General features: G+C 50.0%; 1 protein-coding gene across 1 annotated transcript in view; it reads right to left on the bottom strand.

Annotated features, from left to right (window-relative positions):
- Nucleotides 1-20593, bottom strand: part of HYDIN (HYDIN axonemal central pair apparatus protein) — a 154362-nt gene that overhangs the window by 67626 nt on the left and 66143 nt on the right. Inside the window, exons 11-19 of the mRNA XM_062007844.1 lie at nucleotides 19979-20097; nucleotides 17410-17633; nucleotides 14382-14449; nucleotides 12515-12750; nucleotides 11683-11783; nucleotides 10401-10536; nucleotides 9846-10010; nucleotides 7737-7889; nucleotides 1201-1439 (exon numbers count right to left, since the gene is read on the bottom strand). Of these exons, the coding sequence (XP_061863828.1) occupies nucleotides 1201-1439; nucleotides 7737-7889; nucleotides 9846-10010; nucleotides 10401-10536; nucleotides 11683-11783; nucleotides 12515-12750; nucleotides 14382-14449; nucleotides 17410-17633; nucleotides 19979-20097 (1441 nt within the window). The remainder of the gene's footprint in view (nucleotides 1-1200; nucleotides 1440-7736; nucleotides 7890-9845; nucleotides 10011-10400; nucleotides 10537-11682; nucleotides 11784-12514; nucleotides 12751-14381; nucleotides 14450-17409; nucleotides 17634-19978; nucleotides 20098-20593) is intronic.

Below are 20593 nucleotides of genomic sequence, written 5' to 3'. Positions count from 1 at the left end.
TCCCCTGAGCCTTCTTTTCTCCAAGGCTCAACAGCCCCAGATCCCACAGCCCTTCCTCATCTGAGACGTGCTCCAAATCCTTTCCCATCTTGGTAGCTGCCCCTGGATCCTCTCCAGCACCTCATTCTGTAGAGAGGGGCCCAAAACTGGACACAGTATTCAAGGTGCAGCCTCACCAAATGATCAGCTCCCTGCTCCTGCTGACAACACTGTTCCTGGTCCAGGCCAGGATGCCCTTGGCCTTCTTGGACCCCTGGGCACGCTGCTGGCTCATGTTCAGCTGCTGTCAATCAACACTCCAGGTCCATCTCTGCCTGGCAGCTTCCAGCCACTCCTCCTCAAGCCTGTAGCACTGCTGGGGGTTGTTGTGGCCCAAGGGCAGGACCCAGCACTTGGCTTTATTGAAACTCATGGCACTGGCCTTGGCCCAGCCATCCAGCCTCTCTAGATCTCTCTGTAAAGCTTCCTTACCCTTAAGCAGATTCACACTTCCACCCAGCTTGGTGTCATCTGCAAACTTACCAAGGCTGCACTCGTTCCCCTCATCCAGATCATTACTAAAGACATCAAACAGGAGTGGCCCCAGCACTGAGCCCTGGGGGACACCACTCGTGTGGCTTGGGGATGTATCATAACTAAGGACAATTCTGTGACAATTTAGCAACTGTTCTCCACTTTGGTGGCTTTTGAGGGTATCTAATGACTTTCAAATGGCCACAAAATGTCTCTAAAGGAATCCCTGTGAGGAGTCTGAGGGGGAATCTCATTGACAGTTACAAGTAACTCACTGGTGGGTGTCAGGAGGTTGGGGCAGCACTTGTTTCTGTTGTATCCAGTGCCAGGACAAGGGGTGATGGGATGAAGCTGCAATACAACAAGTTCCATTTAAACATAAGGAAAAACTGTGTCACTGTTTCAGTGAGGGAGCCCTGGCCCAGGCTGCCCAGGGAGGCTGTGGAGGCTCCTTCCTTGGAGGGCTTCAAACCCCACCTGGACACGTTCCTGTGTGACCTGATCTAGGTGGGAGCTGCTTCTGCAGGGGGGTTGCACTGGATGAGCTCTAAAGGTCCCTTTCAACCCCACCATGCTGTGATTCTATGATTCAATGGAAAAGAGACAGGATATTGAGCACTGAAGGACTACAGCAAAACTCCTCCTTACTGAGCCCATAAGAGAAGCAAGAGCTGAGAGATACCCTACCTGAAGTGGGGTCCCAAGTTGAGCTCTGGAGCAAAGGGTCTGTCGGTGACAATGGTGGTGCCGACGCCAACAGCCTGGACAGGGATGCTGTAGGATCCCCTGTTCTCTATGAACAGCTTCACCTCGTCCTTGAACTTCTCAGTGTCATCCAGGTTTGCTATGACAGCCACAGACACCTCAGTCTCAGGGGGGATCACTCCTTGGCTTGGTTCAATCCTCCAGCATGAGCGTTTGCCAGCCTGTGAGATGAGCAAAACATCAACATTGGATGGAAACCATGGACTCTGGGGGTGCAGCAGAAGGAAAGACTGAAGATATGAGGGTAAAAGCCAGAAAGGCTTAACTTCCCTAAATCTAAGCCATGGTATCTGGAAATAGAAACTATGCAGGAGCTTATACAACCTGCATTTGACTCTCTTTTTTACAGACTCATTCCATGAACCAGTTTTGCCCAAGCCAGGGGACGTTCATCCTCAGGGGAAGGCGATTCCCCCTCCAATCTCTCTGTTGGAATAAGTGCCAAGGGAAGTTGCCTTCTCTCTCCTGGCTTCCTGACAATGGTGGCTGGGTTTGAAGAGAGGCTCAAGGCCAGAGGAAGCCAGGACTGCTCAAATCCCACCACAGCAGCCACAGGGCTGGAGGATACTGCTAAGAGCCTGAAGAATAACTGCAGAAATGGTTGATCAAAACCCCAACACCAAAGTCATATTTCCCAGGAGGTGCTTCTCAATAGTCCCTGACGGACTAATGCACTCAGTTCCCACTGACTATCAGCTGCAGCCAGTGCCTCCAGGGCCCAACCTCTTCCCCTGGTTTCTCAGGAACCTCCCTCCTTGGATGGGGCAATAAGTAACCACCATTACTAGCAAGACTAAGACTACCTGGAGGCCAGGGAAGCAATAATGTGCTGAGCATTCAGGGTGCCAGCAGCATGGGCAGCTGCCCCAGCTATGGTAATGCCTTAGGCTGAGTGTGCCCAGCACACAGAGCAGGTCAGCTCTGCCTGCATCCCAGCATGGAGCATGCCAAAGGTAGCAAAGTTGTTCCAGGCACTTGCAAAATTAATCAACTCAACTCCATTTAATTTGTCCTCCAGATCTGCAAAGGAAAGCCTTCAACCAAACAAGAACAGAATGGGACAAAGGAAGGGAGTTGTCACAGGGTAAACACCTCTCTGACCATGTAGCATCTCCCTCAGCCTCTCCTGAGCCTCTGTGTTGCTGAGCACTGCCTCAGAGGACCAGCTCTGCTGCCATCAGCCAAGGGCTACCAGCCAACACATCCACACCAAGCCAGGGGGTGTTTGCTTTTCACTGACAGTCATATACAGCTTCTCCTCTGATTCATGCTGACATGGAGCAGCTCGCTTGAAAAGGAGACCTGAGAGCTCTGCTCCAGAGGTGAATCTGCAAGTCTGCTCTCTGACAGAGCCTATTTATCAGAGCTTGGCAACAAGCCGGGCAGTAAATTGTACCCAAGAAACTATTGCTGAGGAATAATGATGGGCTGTCTCGATGGAGCCAGACTTGGCATTTCCCAGGGTGACCTGGTGCAGACCCACCGTGCCCTGCCAGGCCAACAGCCTGCCCCAGAGGAGCATCATTTGCATCGTGGCCTCATTCCTTCAGTTAGCATTTGGTGTGGGTCTAAGGGGCAGCACAGTGCATCACCAGACAGAGCTGCCAGGACCAAAAGGCTCTGCCTGGCCAGATCCACACATGTTTCTAGGTCAGCTTCTGCTTACACCCATCCAGGCTGTGTCCCAGAGGAAAAAAATCTCTTGGAGCCACAGTAGAAAATGCCATCAGAGACTGAGATCCAGCATCTCATAACATCTTGCTTACTCCTGAATGCTCTGAAAATGACACAGTAGTTGCATGCACTGGGTGGATGGCAATGGTGGCTTATCTTGTCCCTGCAGGAGCTTGTACTATGGGACATCAGAGTATGAGGCAACAAGTGTGGGACATGGAGAGTCACACAGTACAAGCAGGCTGAGTGTGAGGCAAGGGTTGGGATCCTCCACTTAGTCAAGAAGTTAAATGCTGAGATGATTAGCTTCTCCCAGGAATGGTTTCCATTGTGAGTAACAGCTACCAAAATTTGGTTATAAGGGACACCAACGTGCATCAGAGAGATGGATGGATGGCTGCCCTAAGGGACAGCTGAAGAGCCACCACATCCAGCTCTCCTGAAGCTACTTAAAGCTTGTTAAAGTAATCTGGTCACTCTGGTCTTGCAAAAGTGAATGAGGAAGAAGACCTCACTATGAAAACTGCAGCTATACTTTACCAAGCCATAGCTCTAGTGAGAGAGCATTCACATCTTGTCACCCAACCCATCGCTCCTCAAGGAGGGGCAATACAAAGGGGAATCACAGAATCCTTGAATGGTGGGGGCTGGCAGGGCCCTGCAGAGCTGCTGCAGCCCCAGCCCCTGCTCCAGCAGCTTCCCCTGGCTCAGGGAGCACAGGAATGTGTCCAGCTGGGGTTGGGAACCTCATGAGAAGGAGCCTCCACACCCTCCCTGGGCAGCCTGGGCCAGGTACTGTCACATTGGCAAATCACAGCCTTTATAAAGCAAACTAATGGTTTAGAAGTCTGAAGATGAGCTTTTGGAGCATCATGAGGCTCTGGTGGCTCAGCTCTGGAAAGAGTTAAGCCTGTGTATCTTCAGAAGCTTTGCTCACTTTGGAAGAGACCACATGTTCAGGCCCAGTGCTGCTCATACCCTGGAAAGTTCCTTTAACAGTCATATCTAAATAGCATTGCAGACATCATTTCAAGGGCAAAGGAACAAACACTGATAGTTGGGCTAATTATTCAAATGCTTGAGGGGGGGAAAAAGTAATTTCTATCAGATTTTAAAAGCACCCTCTTTCTAATTCAAGTCTGCTCCAACTTCAGTGAGAGCAGTTGAAAAGAGCTGTGAACAATGATGACACACTCTTCAAAGCCTTCCCTCCCTGCAGCCTCCACAATTTGCACAGATAGCAACCAAATCTCCCATCAGTCAGAACAAGAAACACAATCCCTAAAGCAGCATCCCTCGCTGTCACTGGGTCTGTCTCCATGTTTTGCCATCTCTCCATATGGCTGTTTCTGTAATGAAGGGAATGGCAGCAAAAGCTTGAGATGAGCAGTTAAATTAGTAAATGAAACAAATCCTGTGCTAATGAGGAAAGAAATGAGTATGGGAACAGAAACTGCATGTTCTCCTCTTGCTTACACCTCGTTTGACCAAGAGCCTTTACACACTGTCTGAAAATCATCTGACTTCTCTCCAAGGAGAAACCCAGCAAGACCAGGGAGAAGCAATGTCAGCTCCAGTTGAATCTGACAGCAGCTCATCCCTGGAAAGGTGGAAGGGGATCTGCTCACCAGGCACCATCCTGAAGACAGTGTGCCAGCTGCTGGAAACCAGGTGGCTGAGAGCTCCACCACTGACACAGGGCTTTGGATCAGGGAGGTCAAGGATCAAGTCAAAAGATACAGGACCTCAAACTGGGACTGTCACAAAAGCAGGAAATACCAATGAAGGTTTTATCTCTTCTCCCTCATTACAAAGCATCAGGAAACCACTGTTTACCTGCCTGTGGCAGCACATAGCACAGCCAACACAGTGGTTATGGAGGCAAAAGAAAGCTGACACTGATAAACAAAACTTACACCCTTTTCCTGCAGCTGTCTTCCATGATGCCAAGAGATGTCAGTAGTCAAAGAAAAGATTCCTGAGAAGATCAAGTGACAAAGAACAAGTAGGAGATTATCAAAGGCAGATGCTTTTCTGCAGGGACAGCAAACACTTCCATGAATCAATACAACTCTTTTCCCTTTGCCAACATGGCAAAAATCAGATGCTTAGGGAAACAAGAAGATGACAGCAGCAAGGAGGAGCAGCCACCCTTTTCAGCAGGTCACATCAGCCCCCAGCTAAGCTGCAAGAACCCCTTCATGCTGAGCCATGTCCCCAGTATTTTCTACCCAAGAAAAACACAAATCCTCCCCTTGTTGGATCCAGAGGGTTCTCTAACAAGGCTGCCCAGCAGCTTGGGAAGCAACCTGATGAAGAGAAGTACCTCAGACAGACAGGATTCAGTAGATGAGCCCAGGATGACATGCTGTTCCTAAGGGTCACAGGGCTGCAGATACCTCCCAGTCACAAGCAGGGATATGCCAGCAGAGGTTCTGAAGCCCCTGCACTCAAGGTTTTATGTCCTTCTGGTGGCAGAGATGCTCAGTGCTCCCCACAACTCATCCAGAAGAGAGGAGGAAGGGGGCATGGGGAAGCCTGTACTCTAGGTAATTCCTTAAATCACTAGCCCAAAGTCAAGTTGTCCACAAAATGCATCTCTGCTTGGTCAGATGATGCTCTTTTCTCCCATAAGGCAAGAAAAAGCTTGACTTGGCAGGAAGGGCAATTTGCACATGATGGTTAAGGATACCACCAAGGTGCAGCATGACAGCACTCTCCCTTTTGCTTTTGCTTGCCCTGTTGCTGCCCCTTCATTTAATCGGATTCAGTTTGCTGAGCTGCCACTCACTGTGCTGTAACACTGCTGATCCAACGCTGCTGGGAACATTTCAGATCAATAGCTCTCTCTTTCAGTAGGGGACCATGATCTATAACCCTAACTGCAAGCAGCCACAGTTTTGAGATTAGCCATCAAATGGGAGACAGGGAAATCACAGCTCACCGTCCTGCAGCAATCTCTGAGCAGCAAATCAAAGAGGCAGCTTTGGTATCTTAAAGACACCAGACTCAGGTTCAGGGGCAGGAGTGAATGAAGGATGTCCAAGTCACTCACCAGCTGGGCTAAGGGACAGCCAGAGACAGTTCTGCTCTCAGCTGTACATGTGCAGTTCACCCTGACACCTGACTGCATCTCAAATTTTATCTCCAAAATTATTCAGTCCTCTCTCCTTCCCATCAATAACTGTCAGTCAGCTCAAGGCAGCAACAAAGGGCAAAACTTCCCCTGAAGCAGCCAAACAGCACCAAAGCAGGGGGCTGCTGAGGGCAAGGGGGTAGCTGGAGCACATCTCTCCTGCCACAGTGCTGCTCCTCTCAGAGAGCAGAGCCCCTGCTGAAGTGGCTGATGGAGCAGGTTCTCAGGACCCACTTCCTCCAACATCTCCATGATATCAGCAGCTGTCCTGAAGCAGAGATACTCTCTGTGGAGTCAGCAGGGAGGACCAAGAGCAGCAGAGCCCACCCTTACAGCAGGGAAAGAAACTGTCTCTGAATCACCTCAAATCATGCTTCCATTTCCTGATGTGCCACAATATTGGCAGAGATTGCAGTGGAACAGGATAGGATTTGTAGCCCAGTCCTATACCCCTGTGTGATCTGATCTAGGTGGTTCTGGTTTAGATGGGGAGTTGGACTAGATGATTGATCTCTAGAGGTCCCTTTACTCCATGTCATTCAATGATTCAGGCCCCAACAGAGAGGCAGAGTCCCCCTGGGTGTGCTGGGAGTTGCCCAGGGCAGGGAGGGAAAGGGTTACACTGGGACAGGAATACCTTGACAGCTCTGTGGGTCAGTCTGCAGCACAAGCATGCAAAACCCATCCTTTATATACCAGTATCACCCATCCAAGGTGGCTTGCCCTCTGCAGGCTTTCACTGTACAGACAAAGAAAGCTGCCCTGGGAGACCCCTCCTCTGAGGTTACATGTATCCCCCAGACAGAAAAGCAGCAAGAGGAAAACTCAGCTCCATCCTCCTGGGCCCAAGAGGCTGAGCCTGTACTGTCACATGCTGCCTGATGCTTTATTCAGAGGGATAACCAAGTCCACAGTGCCAGGCTGGGGTTAACCAGCCCCAGAAGTTCATCCCACCTAGCACACAGAAAGAACAAACTTCCTCCAAACCCTGTTTTCAAGCCTCTCAGAGATACTCCAGTGGGGAGCACATCACACTCAGCCTCAGCACCAGAGCCCTTCCTGGCTGCATCAGTCCTGCTCCCCCTCCATGGCAGCAACCCAATCTGCTATGGAGCTTGTCACACCGGGCAGCCCCCATGAACTGAACAGCCTTTTTCTGCAGCCAGTTCTCCAGAGACACTCTGCATCTCTCCAGAGTCCACAGACTCCTTAAGGTATGCACATTTTTGTGCCACAATCCAGCTGGTTTGACCTCACAGTAGGTGTGAAGCTCACCTCATCATAAGCGATTTGAGGACAGACCTCACATCCCAGTCTCCACCATTAACTGCACTTCAATCTAAAGCAACTCCAACAGAGAAACTCTTTCAGGAGCAAAGGGGCACAGGGTTCTCTAGCTCAGAGCTCCAAAACACCTTCCACAGATTAAGGGAAAACCTGTAAAATCAATCCAAACTCAACCATCTGTGCAAACTCTGTTTCACTGAGGGATGCCCCAGCTACAGCTGCCCCCAGAGCCAGGCTCCTGTGATGGAAGGCTTTGCTTTCTCTCTCAGACAGCAACACAGAACCATTGCCCATCAAAATCAAGTCACAGGCTGCTAGGGAGCAGTGCTTTTCATTGGAACAGAGCCCCACAGATACCTACCATCTCTGCCCAGAAAGATGCAGGGATGAGGCTCTGATTGGAGAGGTGGAGAGTTCGGGAAGCATCCTGGAGAACTCGGATGCTGCCGAAGTGTATCTTACTTGGATGCACGTGCACAACTGGTCCTTCTGCAATGCTCACCAAATGGATTTGCTGCACCAGGAAGCAGGGAGAAAAAAGACAGGAAATAAAACAACCCACAGGGAAAAGTTTACAGAGATGAGGCAGCTCTAAGGACAGTCCCAGACTGAAGGATAATGATGGCTGTTTGACGTTTTCATTGTTTTAAGACAGAAACAGAAGGCCTGGAGCAAGGCATCTGGAGAAATCCCACCTGAAAGACAGGAGCTCCCTGGGCAGCCTGGGCCAGGGCTCCCTCACTCAAACACTGACACAGTTTTGCCTTGGTTTTCAATGGAACTTGTTGTGTTGCAGCTTCATCCCATCACCCCTTGTCCTGGCACTGGATATAACAGAAACAAGTGCTGCCCCAACCTCCTGACACCCACCAGTGAGATACTTGTAAATATCAATGACATCCCCCCTCAGTCTCCTCTTCTCCAGACTGAACAGCCCCAGGTCCCACAGCCTTTCCTCATAAGGAAGATGCACCAATCCCCTGATCATCTTGATAGCCCTGCACTGGCCTCTCTCCAGCAGTTCCCTGTCCCTCTGGAGCTGGGGAGCCCAGAACTGGACACAGGACTCCAGGTATGGCAGAGCAGAGGGGAGCAGAACCTCCCTTGACCTGCTGCCCACACTCTTCTTGCTGCCCCCAGGCTGCCATTGGCTTCTTGGCCACGAGGGCACATTACTGGCTCATGTTTAGTTTATTATGAGGCAGCATTCCCAGGTCTCTCTGCAGAGTCACCCCCAGCCTGTGCTGGTGCATGGGGTTGTTCCTTCTCAGATGCATTTCTTTAGGGACAGCTAGATTCTTCACTCAAAGTGAGTGGAAGAGTTACACATCAATCTCCAGATAAGAAAGATTAAGGTAAAGTTTGAAACTATAAATTATAAACTCAAGGGGGAAAAAAATCTTTGCAAGAAACCTGCAGTTAAAAAGCAAGCTGGCAGCTGAACAACTGGTTATCTGAGTAGGGTGAAACTCTCCTTTTTGAGGGAAGCATGCTTGTATTTATGAGCAAGTGTTTCGCCCAGCTTCAGGCTTCCCTGCAGAGCTGCATTGCCTGCTCTTCCTGTTGACTGGTTCACATGCACATCCACAACAGCCCAGGCTGAGATGCTCAGTGACATCCAGGGGATTTGGCAGCAGCATTTTCATTCTCTTTAATGAAAGTTTAAATCCCTTAGACCTCTTTCCAAATGTCAGCCTTCCTCTGTTACAGCAAGCTGAAGGTTCCCAGCACTCTGCTGACATCCTCTTTCATGCTCAGAATGGCAAGACATTTTAAACCACCTGCTTCAAAATTTAGTGTCATTATTAAATTAAAGCTCAATTAGCTAAATTTGTTCTAGATTCCAGCTTGATGAAACCAGGACACAACCCAGGACATTCTCTTGCCTATGTTTTGCTGTCATTGCTGCTGCTGTGTGTGCCTGAATGCAGACAGCATCTTTCAGGAGGCTCAGCCCAGCAATGTTTTGCCTCATCCATTGCCAAGCTTAGCAAGAGAAATAAAGCCTCTGTGCTTTAGATGCAAGCAGCATGGAGACTTGTGTGCCTTTGGCTGAGGCTTTTGGCAAAGAGACAGGACAGGTATTTCTCAGAGGTGATCTGACTTCCAGCAGGGTTTCTCACACATCCCGTGCTCTGGCAGGACTCAGGGATGTCCTTGCATGCTCCTGAACAAAAGCAGCAGAGTATGAGGCTCAGGGCTTGTACTGGGCTTGTTACCCCCTCTCAATACTGGTAATTAAAGGCTGTGTCAAACCCTTAGATTAGCACCTGAGAGGACACCACACTTCCTCCTCTCTAGGGATTAGCTGTTGGTTGTGCCATGAATATCTCCTCTCCTTGTCCATCCCAGCCATATCTTACAAGTTCTTCTTTTACCAGGAAGGATTCTTGGCATTAGCAACCCTGCCTGTACCCTTAATCCCCGTCAAGAAGAGCAGCACAAAGGCCCAACTTTCCCTAGCACTCACCAGAGGGGATCCTTCCCTCCCAAACACGGAGACATGAGCAAGAGTTTCCTGCTCTCCCATCACCTGGGCTTCCAGAGTAATGGGCACCTGCACCGAGCTGCGAGCCTGGACAATCCCACACGGCTCAGGGCTGGAGAACCACACAGCAGCACCCTCCCTCTGCTCCTAGAAGGGACAAAAACAAACACTACTTCAGAGTGACCTTTGAGGAAACTTTAAAGCCCCAAAGACGTACAAAGGACATTTTTCCCTCTGAAAAAGAAGAGAGACAGAAGACAAGATGCAACTTGTGCACGTTTCACATCCTCAGGGGGGTCCAAAAGCTGCTACAACCACAAACACTCACTCTTGTGCTGGCAGCCTTCAAAGACTAGGACATACACTGCTTCCCTAAAGACCTTAAACTGCTTCCAAAGCTTATCTTCAGGTAGGTTCCTGTTCTCAGCCAACATTTAGGTTTGAATATCAACCAGCAAGGTCTGACCCACAACCCTTTTTTCCCCTAGTATAGCCCAGGGTAAGGTTTCAGGGTAGGAGGTGGATGTGATGCCACACCTGAGGAAGAAGCCCATAGCAGCCTGGAAGGTCACTGTCATTCACCAGGGTCAGTGTCTGCTGGTGTGGGTGTCTCAGGAAGCAGCATCCAAACCTCAGGATGGGGCTGAGCACTCGCAGTGGAGGAACAACACAGCTGGGCAAAGAGAGGACCAAAAGGCAGTTGGAGATGCTGAGACAATGTAGAATGTGTTTGCTCCCCAAATAGCATGAAATAGACCAGAACACTTTTGTGACTGTCAAACAGGCATTTAATAGCCCTACAGTGATAAACTGCCTTTCACTTTTTACTCAACAGTGTCTTGCAAAAGATGGGCAAACCCTGAGGCTCAGCACCACAGAGGCTGCCAAGTGCCCAGGCAGAGCAGAGGGGCCTGTCCCACAGCTTTGAGAATCTTAGCCCTGGGAGGTTTGCAAAGACCCTCCCAACAATCCCAGCAAGGTGTGGGATCTGGGGGAGCCTTCCCACCAAGGATCCAGTGTTCCTCAGGCTCAAGGAACACAACTGCAGTGTCTCAGTACAAATGACTCTCTCCACTCCCAGCCTGCTCTTGTGCTGCCTGAAAGCTCAGCCTCAGTGAGGGAGAGCACAAACCACTCCCATTTGCACTTGTTTTACAAGAAATTGCAGCCCAGGCACTGACTGCACAAGTCTGATGGAGAGAAGCAATTGCACCAGTGAACTGCATCCCTCTTGCCATTAAACTGACACCCACTGCAGCACAACAGGATTGAATCTGGCTGCAGCAAGAGCAACTTTTGGCTGACATCTGAGAACATGAACGCTCAAAAGGAACAGAAGGAAGCACAGGAACCTATGCTCACCTTCCACATCAAGGACTGTCTTCCTAAGACCTTGCCTTTATCCCTCCCTCACCAGTCCTGCCATAAGCCCTTTTCTCATCTTGCACATGCTTTTGTCAACTGAACCAGACGTGAGCCTTCAGCAGCCTCCTTGCTGCGACCTAAATGAAAGCTGCATTTTGGTCATGACACAGCACAAGTCCACCATTTGCAGGAAGGAGGAGAAGTGGCCCTTTGGAAATCAGTTAGACCTCAAGCACCAAAACCCAGGCCAGTAATGAATACAATTACTGTTCCCTTTTGGGTTTTGCCTGTCCACAGGTGCTTCTCAACACAGGCTACTTTCACAGCACTGCTGTTCCATCTGTCTGGGGAGAACCAGCTCATGAAGCAAGGCTTCTTGTTTGAAGCTGGAGGCAGAGCCAGGCAGCTCAGTGGTGAGGCAGGAGGAGAGGGAATCAGCTGTAAATGTGGGTACCTGGCAGTGATGGGCAACACCAACACCTCCTCTCCAACCCCATCCACATCCATCAGCAGTGCCAGCCTGTACGTCCTCACCGTGTTGGAGCACAGGGTGACCTGGAGTGAGAGAAGAGTATCAAAGACTTCATTGTTCCCCAAAGCCATTGTCTTCATTCTTCTGTTGGTCCATGTGCAGAGCACAGGCTCTGGGAGTAACAGAAGTCTTCTGACAGTGTCAGAGTTGTTAAAGACACCTTGCAGGTATCAGGCCATGCGTGAGCTAAACCACAGAACAGCCTCAGGCTCTACTCACTGCAACACGAAAGGGCCAATTATTTGTCTCAAGCACAACAGCACAAATCCAGAGGAAATCTGCTGACTTCAACAGAATGAGTTCAGCTTTACAGGGGGAAGCTGAGGGCAAAATGTGACGCAGCAGGTGCTGTGCAGTTCACAGCTACCAGAGCTTTTTCAGTCCCCACTGGAGATCACCACACTGAGTACAACTCCTTCTGCTCCACAGGAGAGGAGAAAGAAGATCAGGAAAGAAGAGCAAATTGCTTTAGACAAAAACATCTCTTTTTAACAGTCACCTTCTGTCCTCACTCTAAGCAGCTCCCAAAAAAACACAGGACTGGCTTCCTTACTTGACATCATCTTCAGCTTAGGATTTTAGAAACAAAGCAGTGCTCCTTCCAAAAAGTCCCAGGGTAGCCCAGCTAACCAAAGCCTAACAGTAGTGCAGATCCCTTACTGCATTATGCTCAAAGCTGTCAGCCCTAAAGCCCTCTCATACATCAGTGAAGCTTCAGCTGCACCTGCCCAAGGGCATCTGGCTCTTCCCTTACCTGGATGTCCAGGGCTCCCTGGGGCCGGACGGTCCCTCTGCAAGGCCTTATGGTGAATTCAGTTGGTTTGACCTGGCTTTGGGCTCCCTTTCTCCAGGAGGGGTGAGTGTTGTCTGAGATCTGAACAAAACTGGAAGTGCTGGGCTCTCCTGAACCATCCTCAGGAATGTGGAGGCTGAAGGTCATTGGCACCAAGGAGGTGTTGGTGAGGACACGGGACAGGGTGTGAGGAAAGCCTGGGGAAAGGACACCAGGGTCAACTTATGCACCAATCATCCTGTGATTCCTGCTGTGAACACCCTGTCAGGATAAAAACTGCTTGGAGTGCAGCTTTTTTTCCATCTGAGTTACAGCTAGTTGAGAAGCTGAGCAAGGAATCAATCATCACTTAAGTCCCCATTTACACTGATCAGACATTACTTCCCTGGAAGTGACACTCTTAGATATGCTGAACACCAGAAGCTGCTCTTTCTCTCTGTAAGGAGTTCTCTCCCCAACCCAGCACCAATTATTTCTCCCTTTGGAGGGAGCATCCAGACAAGGCCATTTCTATCTGCACAATTAGCAGGAACCACCTCTCACCTCACCTAACAAATGGGGACACCACATCCACGCTGCACCCTGGCCTTGATTACTGCCCACAAAGCTTTACATCACTTGAGCTCTGATGCTTGCTCTCAATTACACCCAGTGGGAATGTTCTGCAGAGAGAGGACATCAACCCCCAGCCTGTGCTGGAGCAGACATCTGGCCTGGCTGGTCAGCTCTGCCAGGAGACATCTCCCACAGGCTGCTTACCCCCTGAGGACAGATGGGGAGGAAAACCAACTGCAGACACAGCAGGTAGTTTCTCCACACCCACCAACAGCAACCACGGCCCACCTCCAGCAATGTCCCCAGCAGAGAGGCAGAAGGTGCATCAAAAGGACAAACACAGACTTCACAGTCCCAAATGAGACCAAAGTGTCCAGCTGCAGGCAGCAGAAACCAAACTGCAAGAGCTGCCTTCAGCTGAAAAAGCTCCATCAATGAAATCAGATTAAGGAGGATGAAGCTCCTGTTACAAACCCATCTTTCTGCCTGGTGTATCTCTGGTTTTGATTATTGTTTTGTTTATTCAAAAGGTAATACAGAAGTGGCAGAGGGCTGATGGAGGGAGGGAAGGAAGCAGGAGAGGCAAAGCCTTTCTTTAGAAGTCCATGAATGGCATGAAAACACAGACATCCTAGGTGCAGGGTGATAATGGCCCTTCAATCAATCCACAACTGATTTCACATTTCTGCTTTAGATCACCTCACACAAAGGCTTTTGTGAGACTGAGATGGAGAATTGGAAGCTGCACTTCAATGGAGAGGCTCAGGGTGCTCAGCAGAGCTGGGCTTTTGGTGGGGAAAGAGAAGGAGCCCACAGCTATTGAGGACATCAGTGCCCCATGCACAGCTATGCCCTGGAGATGTTACCTGGCTGGTGATAAGGAGGTGCCCTCACAGCACTAATTAACATCTGGCACTAACAGTCAGGGATATAAATGCTGTTCTTGCCTTGGAACGGGAGCATTGACTCAGGCTGGTGTGTGGCCTGAACCCCCTCCTGCAGGGCCATCCCCTGAGCCCTTCTGGGACAGCCCATTCTGCTGCAGAGGACTCAGAGTGTGGGGATGAACAGACCATGAGGGATACAAGAAAACACCAACATTCTACCCCTTTGGTCCTACTTGATCTCATGATGGCAAAACGCCAGGGAAGCAGCCCTGGGTTTAACACCCTGCAGGCTGCTCTGGAGGAACACACGTGTCAGATGCCCTTATGCTCCATTTGGGTAACACACAGGCCCCTCAAGCTGTGGGCCAAGCCCAGGGCACACTCACCAAAGGAGACTTCACCAAAGTGCAGGGAAGGTACATCGAAGTGAAACGTGGGTCCGATGACACAGCCCCTGTGGGGACAAAGACAGAGGAGACATTGTCTTGGTAAAAGACAATTGGCAAAGTGTCCAGCCCATGAACAGACTCCAGCACCCTGCAGCAGGCCTGTGTTCATCACAGAACCTTAAGGCTTGGAAGGGGCCTCGAAAGATCATCCACCCCAATCCCCTTCATCCCTCAGCTCTCATTTCCAGTGCCCCTTTCTAAACACCAAAGGAACAAACAATTGGGATTTTGTAAGGTTGGCTACCAAGTAAAGAAAATCCATTACCTATGGTTGGGGCATCTAGGATCACCTTGTCAAAAAGCACCCAGAACTTGACCTTCAGGAGTTGCAACTCAAAGCTGATTTTGAATTCTTGGAGCTGAACGAGTTCCTAAGCCAGGCAGCAAATCTCTGCTGCTGAAGTTCCCTCTCCTCACACAAGCAGACTTAAGCTCCCAAGCCCCAACAGCTTCCTCTGAAGGGAGCTGACATATTGTCCATCACAGGATGATGGAAAACTCCTTCCAAACCAGCCACAACTGGGGATGACACTGGGAAATTGCCAAGGATGAGCCTTGCCAGGCCAGTGGGGAAATGACTGCCACTTGTGCTGAGGGCACTGTATCTGTGCCCGAGTCAATTAAACCTGAACGACTGCCCAGAAGGCTCAGGCAAGGAGCCAGCCCAGAGCTCTGTGCACCACAGCTGAGAATAGTACCACTGGTCAGGAAATGGGGGCCAAGGCAGTGGTTTGGGGCACAAGTGTGTTGCTGTAGCATTAAATGATGCACTTATGAAGGGAGATCAGGGTCCTTGTAGAGCAGGAAGGGTCATGTAAGGTAGGAGAGACACCTCTAGAACTCTCATCCCCTTTCCTTCCTTTGCAGTCCAGTGTCCCACCAGCCAGCTCACCTCCACCCAAAACAACTAGCATTTTTAATCCATGGAGGACTGAATCAAGGACTCAAAACCTCCCAAAGAGGAAGGCTCAGCTTGACCTGGTGGGTGGGCATCTCAAAGGCATCTTGAAAACAAATGGCTTGAGTTCTGGGGCTGGGGAACCAGAGATACAGGCTGGATAGGGATCCTTGAAATGAAAGGCAAGAGAGAAAGTTGGAAGGAAGAAGCAAACTCAGACAAGAGCGGGCTGCAATGGGAATTGCTGCTGAGAAACAGATGCACAGGGGCATGGGTACATCAGACAGGCAGCACAGGAGCCACCATCCAGAAAGAGAGAGGCACAGGGATGAGGAAGGAAGAAAAGAAAGGAACATCAATCCTCTTTCACTGAGACAGACATAAAGGCTGCACTGAGCTCAGGGCTGTGCTGGCAGAACAGGGCAAGCAGTGGCCACAGAGAAGGTGAAGACATCCTGGGCACTGGGAGCCAGGGCATCAGTGACAAAACACAACCCAATTCATTTGGTTCTGGGGAAGCCAAAAGACAACTATCCTGCTGGGAGCTGCTGCCTTCCCCAGAAGCAAGGCCACGGTGGCAAAGAAGCAGTGAGCACTACCCAAGGAAAACTGTATTCTACCTGTGAGAAGCATCTTTACAAGCAAAACCTGTCCTTGCTCAAGGAGAAGGCTGCTTATGCAACAGCATCCTGTGACCAACTTGGGGGAGGGACAGATGAGAATAAATTATTTGATTGCAAAGCATTCCCTCTTGATTTCCAAAAAAAGCAGCACTTTCCCCCCAACTGCAAAGCCAACAGAACTGTGTCTCTACTGAGGTCAGACCTACTCACCACTCTTCAGAAGTAATAACCTTGCTGTTGTCTTTCATCCATTTCCCTTACCTGCTTGTTAAAAATCAATGGCAGATTCCTTTCACTTCTTTGCTACCTTGACCTAGTGCCTCTCAATAACCTTTCTGCAGCCCAGGAGGCACAGCCAGCCCCAAAACTCCAGAGCACCCACATCAGCCTTCCTGCCTACACCTCCTTATCCCAGCAGCCTGTGGGAAATACTGGCTGGGACAAGTTCACATGCTCCTGGGGTCCTGAGAAGTGACCTTTTTTCCAATCAGCAGCTTTTGGTTTCCTTTTCTCCCCTTTGCTCTGAGGATTCTCTTTTGCAATGGCACCAGCCCATGGGATGATGCCCAAGTTCTCGTGACAGCACTTGCACAGAGCTCCCAGCACTGCACCAGCACTTCTCTGGCTGCAGAAAGGAGGTACCACAGCACTGGCTGCACAGGAGCCAGGAGGACAGCTTGTGCCAACACATTCCCATGGGAGATGCTGCTGAGGCTGCTGGCACTCATGCTGTGGGGATTATCAACAGAGGATTTGAAACACAGCTTCCAGCTGCAGAATGCCCTGAGGCTGTCCCATCCTTCAGCCTCCTCCAGAGCCCTACTGGCCTCACTGCACGTTCAAGTGGGGCAAGACCGACCATCTCCTGCCCAAAGCTGATCCCATCACACTGTCTGCCATGGCTCAAGGGGTATGAGCTCCCTGTAGAAGGAGTTGCTCCAGCTTCTGGGAATCTGGACTGGGCAGCAGGCATCTCTTCACCTTTCCTGTACATCCTCCAGTCAAAGTTCTTCTCACTATGGTTTGTCACTTGAAGCCCCAGGATCCTCACACAGAGATGTCCAAGGGTCACAGAAAGAACTAGAGCTGCTCAATTCTGTGCAAAGACTGTCCTGGAAAGTCACAGAGCCACCTAGGTCAACCACAGAGGCAAAGCTGCTTCCCAGAGGGACCCAAGACTCTCAGAGCTACTCTGGGTATTGAGAGCACAGGAGGCATTGTCACTTCCCCTCACAGATAACCACACTTCATTTGCTGGGGTCAAACTGGAGTCAAGGCTGAAAAGCCCTAGTTCTGACCCTACCAACTCCACACTAAGACCTTAGATAACACCTTCCCCCCCCCCCCCCCCCACTCTGCTTCCCCATAAAAACGAAGTTGGTAAGAGATGATCACCCAGAGACAGTGCCAGATGTGCCCAGCAACCCCCCAGAAGCCTCCTCACCTGATAGTCAAGGTCACAGGCTCAGGGGAGCCAGCCACACTGAACCTGAACTCTTCTGTGAAGTGTCCCAGGATGGTGGAACTGAAGGAGATCTGGATGACTTGGAGCCCATCTGGCAAAATGAGACCTTCCCAGGGCAGAAAGGTGAAGCAGGAGCCCAGAGCTGTGGCTGGAGGGACCAAGCTGAAGGCAGCATTGATGGCTCCTTTGTTGAAGAGGATCAGCTACAGCAGCAAGAAAGCAACACAGAAATACATAAGGAACTCCTCTTCCTGAACTGTTTTCTGATTCAACAACTCCCATCTGTAAAAAGCAGAAGATGCTGTGTGCTGCTGCTTGGCAGAAGCCAAGGGAAATACAACAGGACAAGTTCTGCCTTTGGGTTTTTTCCTGCAAAGCAGTGATAACTTCACAGAAACACAGTCACTCTGGGATTATTCCCCTGACACAGAGCAGTCCCCTTCCACATGCAGTGAAGAGGATCTGCTCAGCAGCACCAAGTTGATTCAGAGCCATCCCTAAGAGCAACAAAGGGCAGCTTCAGCATTACTAGTCAATCATCACACCCCTGATTTTGCTCCAGATGAGTTTGATCCTGCCAAGCACCCAAAAAGCTCAGCTTCCACTGCAGACAACAAGTTTATTGCATGTAGGAGACATCTCAGGACAGCACTATAACCAACTTCAGGCACACTCCCCACCTCTGGTACACAGCAGAATTCAGGTTTCTTTAATTTCTTCTTTAATCTGATAATTTCTTAAGGCTTTGCTGACACAGACACGTCAAGAAAGGACAAGTATGAGGTACCTAGCAGCTCCATCTATTCCAAAGAAAGAAATTCACAGCCACTATCTAAAACTTTACCATTATTAGAACAAACTGCCAGCTTAGACTCGAGCTGTATCTTGTTGAACACTCGAGAGATCTGCTGCCTACAAAAAGTGGCACAATCCCACAGACCTTCAGGCTAGCTGCTTAGGACAGCACTAACAGCATCAGCTACTTATTCCCATTTTCTCAGGTAATGAAAATAATAAATGAATAGAGAAATAATCAATATAGTCCCATCATTAAAAATGCTTAGTGGGCACAAGACTTTGTTAAGACAACACCTTAATGTGTCCTTTCCTGCCAGAGACAAGCTTTTTAAAACGTCTGGCCTGATGTATTGCTCATCTTTCTACCTCTTTTTGCTAACTCTTTTATTTTTGCAGAAGATTTGACACCACTTGGGAGGCAGCAAATAGGCAGGAAGCTCCTTGACTTCGTTTCCAGCAACACTTTGCTCTTTGTAGAGCCAGAGATGCAGAAAGTGTGAAGCATGTCGAGAGACCAGCTGGTGAGGGACAGCTGGGCAGAGAGGAACCTCCTGAGGTTCAACAAGGGCAAGTGTAGAGTCCTGCAGCTGGGCAGGAACAGCCCCATGCACCAGCACAGGCTGGGGGTGACCTGCTGGGGAGCAGCTCTGCAGAGAGAGACCTGGGAGTGCTGGTTGGTAATAAACTAGACATGAGCATCAATGTGCCCTCGTGGGCAAGAAGCCAATGGCAGCCTGGGGGCATCTGAGTGTGGGCAGCAGGTCAAGGGAGGTTCTGTTCCCCTCTGCTCTGCCCTGCTGAGGCCTCATCTGGAGTCCTGTGGCCAGTTCTGAGCTCCCCAGCTCCAGAGGGACAGGGAACTGCTGGAGAGAGGCCAGTGCAGGGACACAAGATGCTGAGGGGACTGGAGCATCTTCCTGCTGAGGAAAGGCTGCGGGACCTGGGGCTGTTCAGTCTGGAGGAGACTGAGGGGGAATCTCATATTTACAAGTATCTAAATGGTGGATGTCAGGAGGTTGGGGCAGCACTTGTTTCTATGGTATTCAGGGCCAGGACAAGGGATGATGGGATGAAGCTGGAACACAAGTTCCATTTACACATAAGAAAATCCATTTCAGTGAGGGAGCCCTGGCCCAGGCTGCCCAGGGAGGGTGTGGAGGCTCCTTCCTCAGAGGGCTTTGAGCCCCAGCTGGACACGTTCCTGTGTGACCTGATCTAGGTGAACCTGCTTTTGCAGGGGGTTGGACTGGATGAGCTCTAAAGGTCCCTTCCAACCCCTCCCACTCTATGATTCTCTGATTCTCCCAGTGATGTGCAAGGGAAAGCCCTGAGCCAGGACTCCAGGAATAGTAGGATGCACTTCACTGCAAACCATTTACAACAGACTTGAGTTCAAACAGGGTGAATTTGAACAGCCAGAGTACAAAGGCTCATTGCATCTAAGGCTGAAACAAAAGCCTTTGAACATCTCTTTTTTTGACCCAGTGTTGCTTTCATGAGTCAAGGGGCTGGGGTTTTGTTTTGCTGATCTCAAAGGGAGGATGCTAAAAAGCAGGGATTAGGGTTTTGTGAACATACACACCTTTCAGATTCCACCAAAAGTGTCCTAATTCTGTGAAGCCCCTCCAATCTATTAGGTCAAACACACCCTGCTTAAAACTGCCTCAAGCCCCACAGGTCCACGAGGCTCACTGCTCCCTTGGGAGCCACCCAGATCCATGCCAGCCCCTGCAAAACCCTTGCTGCTTACCTCATAGCTGTGGGCTGAGCCAACAAAAGCCTTCCCAATGTCCAGCTGCTCGAAGCTGAGGTGCAGACGGGGCCCTTTGCCTTCCCCTTTGAGGCGCAGGGGCAGCCTGGTCTCACGGCCTAGGGAGAGATTTCTGTGTCAGTGCAGCAGCTCCCTCTGGTAGCCTGGATTTTCCAGGCTGCCTCAACACTCATTCCTGATTCCAGGCTGAATGGGATCAGTTCAAGATGCTCCAGCAGGAGATAGGGGACCTTTCTCTTCCCTCAGCAGATACATCTTGGGGCTGGTTTCCAATTCCTAAGTAACCCCTTGGTTTGGTTTCTACTTTAGTGAGGCTGAGTTTAAAGCATGGTCTCTGAATTTCTTCCCATGTTACATGAGCTTTGAAATTTATTCTGTGATGGCATAAAGACCATGAAACAACCTGGCATTGCTGCCTCAGTGTCAAATACATTGAGGGGTTTGTAGCCCCAACAGCACAGCATTTAGTTGCCAAGACCCTCAACTTCTGCTGCTTCCCAATACTTGTTTAGTCACAAAACACAGGGATGTTCTGAGAATGCTTTTTAAATGTGGTTCTCATCTGAGCACGTCAAGAAACAAGAACTCCATGGT

This window comes from Colius striatus, chromosome 14 (assembly GCF_028858725.1).
Source record: "Colius striatus isolate bColStr4 chromosome 14, bColStr4.1.hap1, whole genome shotgun sequence".
Classification (NCBI taxonomy): domain Eukaryota; kingdom Metazoa; phylum Chordata; class Aves; order Coliiformes; family Coliidae; genus Colius; species Colius striatus.
Note: the sequence above shows the minus strand (reverse complement) of the source record. Positions and strands in the feature narration are given on the sequence as shown.